The sequence below is a fragment of the Austrofundulus limnaeus genome, unplaced genomic scaffold (assembly GCF_001266775.1).
Source record: "Austrofundulus limnaeus strain Quisiro unplaced genomic scaffold, Austrofundulus_limnaeus-1.0 Scaffold10, whole genome shotgun sequence".
NCBI lineage: Eukaryota > Metazoa > Chordata > Actinopteri > Cyprinodontiformes > Rivulidae > Austrofundulus > Austrofundulus limnaeus.
Window position 1 is genome coordinate 2,339,446 of NW_013952412.1, and position 2,704 is coordinate 2,342,149.

A 2,704-nucleotide genomic window follows, 5' to 3' on the forward strand; every position below is an offset into this window, starting at 1 on the left:
GTTTTTATTTTATTTATTTATTTTTATTTTATTCTAATGTTTTTGCAGCTTAAGGATGGCTTGTTTCACCTGCACCGAGAGCTCCTTTGACCACATGTTTACTTCACAGCAAAACCTTCCAAATGTAAACACCACACACCTCAAATCAACTCCAGGCCTTTTATCTGCTTCATTGAGAATGACATAATGAAGGGATTGTCCACACCTGTCCAAGAAATAGCCTTGGAGTCAATTGTCCAATTACTTTTGGTCCCTTTAAAAACAGGGTGGCACATGTTAAGAAGCTAAAACTCCTAAACCCTTCATCCAATTTTAATGTGGATACCCTCAAATGAAAGCTGAATGTCTGAACTTTATGTTCATGTACATTATATAACTATAACTTGAATATGTTTCAGTAAACGGGTAAAAAGACAAAATTTGTGTCAGTGTCCAAATATATTTGGACCTAACTGTATGCGACCCAGCGCATCAAACTGAGGATGAAGTCAAATTTGGTCAAAATGCACTGAGCAGACTTCAGATTCCTGTTTTTTAAGATAAATGTTGATACCTGGTCATGATTTAACAAGGAAGTCCAGAGAAATGCCTTGATTAGTCTTTCTAATCAGGAAAACATTGATTTTTAAGGTTTTCTAATGAGGAATTTTTGATGCCATTCCAAAGAGTAAGATTTTCTAGCTGGAAAGAAAAAAATAGCTTTGTTAGCTCGCAGGGAAAGTGACAAAAATGTTGTAACTACTGCTCATAAAATGGGTTAAAAAGATTACCTTTCAGATATTTTATTTAAACAACCCATAAATAAGGTGTTTATTTATTATATTGTATTTTGACAAATGCTATCAGTGCAAATGCTTTAATTGATGCATTATAGCTGTGTATTTCTCCTGTTAATAWTTTGCAGCTTAATCCTTGGTTTGATGTGATGGGTCACATATACTTTATATTTATTTAGGTGTCAATTCATGAGCATAATTGTTCATTTGGTGTGCATATTTATTTCTGTGATTTATATGTATTGAATAATGACCGGAATGTTACCTAATAATTAGTTTTAAAAGGTACAGAGTAGGTGAGATAAAAGAAATGACTTCTGTCTTTCCAGTTCTGAAACTCATTAATCAAGTGAGTTGGTTCATTCAATGTCAACAACAAACTGATTCTCAGTTGTTTGTWGAGCTTTGAGTGAAAACGTCCAGCTGTGATTAATTCCCCCTGCCTTCCATCTATCAAMCTGACAGCATTCATTTCTTTGTTTGGAAGCTCATTTTTCCACATTATTGGGCAGATGTAAATTAAAGTCTGGCTCCTTCCCACTGTGACGACCCTTCACCTGTTCCATCTGTCTGTTCACTTTAGGAAACCTGGAGTGCCACCTGAGAATTCACAGCGGAGAGAGGCCGTTTCCCTGCCCTAAATGCAAACAGGCTTTCACCCAGAAACCAGATCTCCAGCGACACATGTTCTACCACACTGGAGGAGGGTTCCTCTGCAGCTACTGCGGCAAGTCTCTGAGGGACCCCCACAGTTTGAGATACCATGAGAGGCTGCACACTGGAGAGAGACACCATCGCTGTTCGCTCTGTGGGAAAGGTGAAAATTTGACAGTTATGATTCAAAAAGGAAAATCAATTATGTCTGAATATTAAAGACAGAGCATTACTTGAAGGAGTGCAGACTGCCTGCTACCTTTAATGACAGAGTTTTAGACAAAAATCATTCCTGTTGAGAAATGACAGGGTTTTAGCTGTTTTGGTCAAACAATAAAGGCATTTTTGCCGTTTCAGCCAACTTTGAGGCAAAGAATTTCTCTGAKGAGTCGTACTTCTGTTTAGAGAAGTTATTTAACGTAAATCATGGAGAAAGTGAAGTTAAAGTCCAAGTCGTCTGCAGCTAGAGGGAAAATGAAATGGTACAATAAATTGGTACTCACATTGAACATACAGTAAATACATAGAAATGCAACTAGAGTTACTACAGTGCATGTTTTATTTCAGTTATTGAGCAATTCATGGTAAGAACTTTAAGAAGTAATAAGTAAGTAAGAAGTTAAATTACACAACAACAAAAAATCTATTGTTGATCTGTCATAGGAATCACATTATCTTTAGCCACCTGAAGTTACACAACTAAATAACATAATGGGCCGCATGCAGGAACATGTTCGTATTCTTATCCTAAATTTCTCTTACTTTTGTTCGTACGAAGGGTTCGTACGAACATGCCATGTCAGATTCAACAAACTCTTCTATCTTCAGAAAAAGTGTTTTAATGAGCAGTGTAAACTGATGAATGCGTATCAGGTGCACGGGGAGAGGAGATTTACATAATTACCACCCCAAAAGCACCATATAAAGATATAAGTTTCCTGCCACACACCAGGAAGTGTCCAGTCATAAATGACATTGCAAAGTAAAAAGAAGAACTTTACGAGTTCAGAGACTGAAGTCCTGCTGTCAGAGATCCAGAAAAACAATCTGTCATTTTTAGCAGCGTCAGACCTGCTAAAGCCAAGGAATGAAATGACGACTGCTGTTAATGTTGTGTCTCCTGTGGGTCATTTATAGTCATAGAAATAAAAATCTAAATCATTTATCTCTCTCTAGTCCTGCTCCGCTTTTTCTTAGGTAAAATATTTTTAATTTAAATGTCAACAAATGTGTTACATAGTTTTCATTTATTCAGAAGAAGAGCAGTCACGCCA

At 36.7% G+C, this 2,704-nt stretch overlaps 1 protein-coding gene across 1 annotated transcript in view; it reads left to right on the top strand.

Annotated features, from left to right (window-relative positions):
• The window catches only part of znf408 (zinc finger protein 408), a gene marked incomplete at its 5' end in the record, with an annotated part of 14,549 nt that overhangs the window by 8,001 nt on the left and 3,844 nt on the right, over nucleotides 1-2,704 (top strand). The window contains 1 exon segment of the mRNA XM_014001793.1: nucleotides 1,360-1,593. Coding sequence (XP_013857247.1) covers nucleotides 1,360-1,593 — 234 coding nt within the window.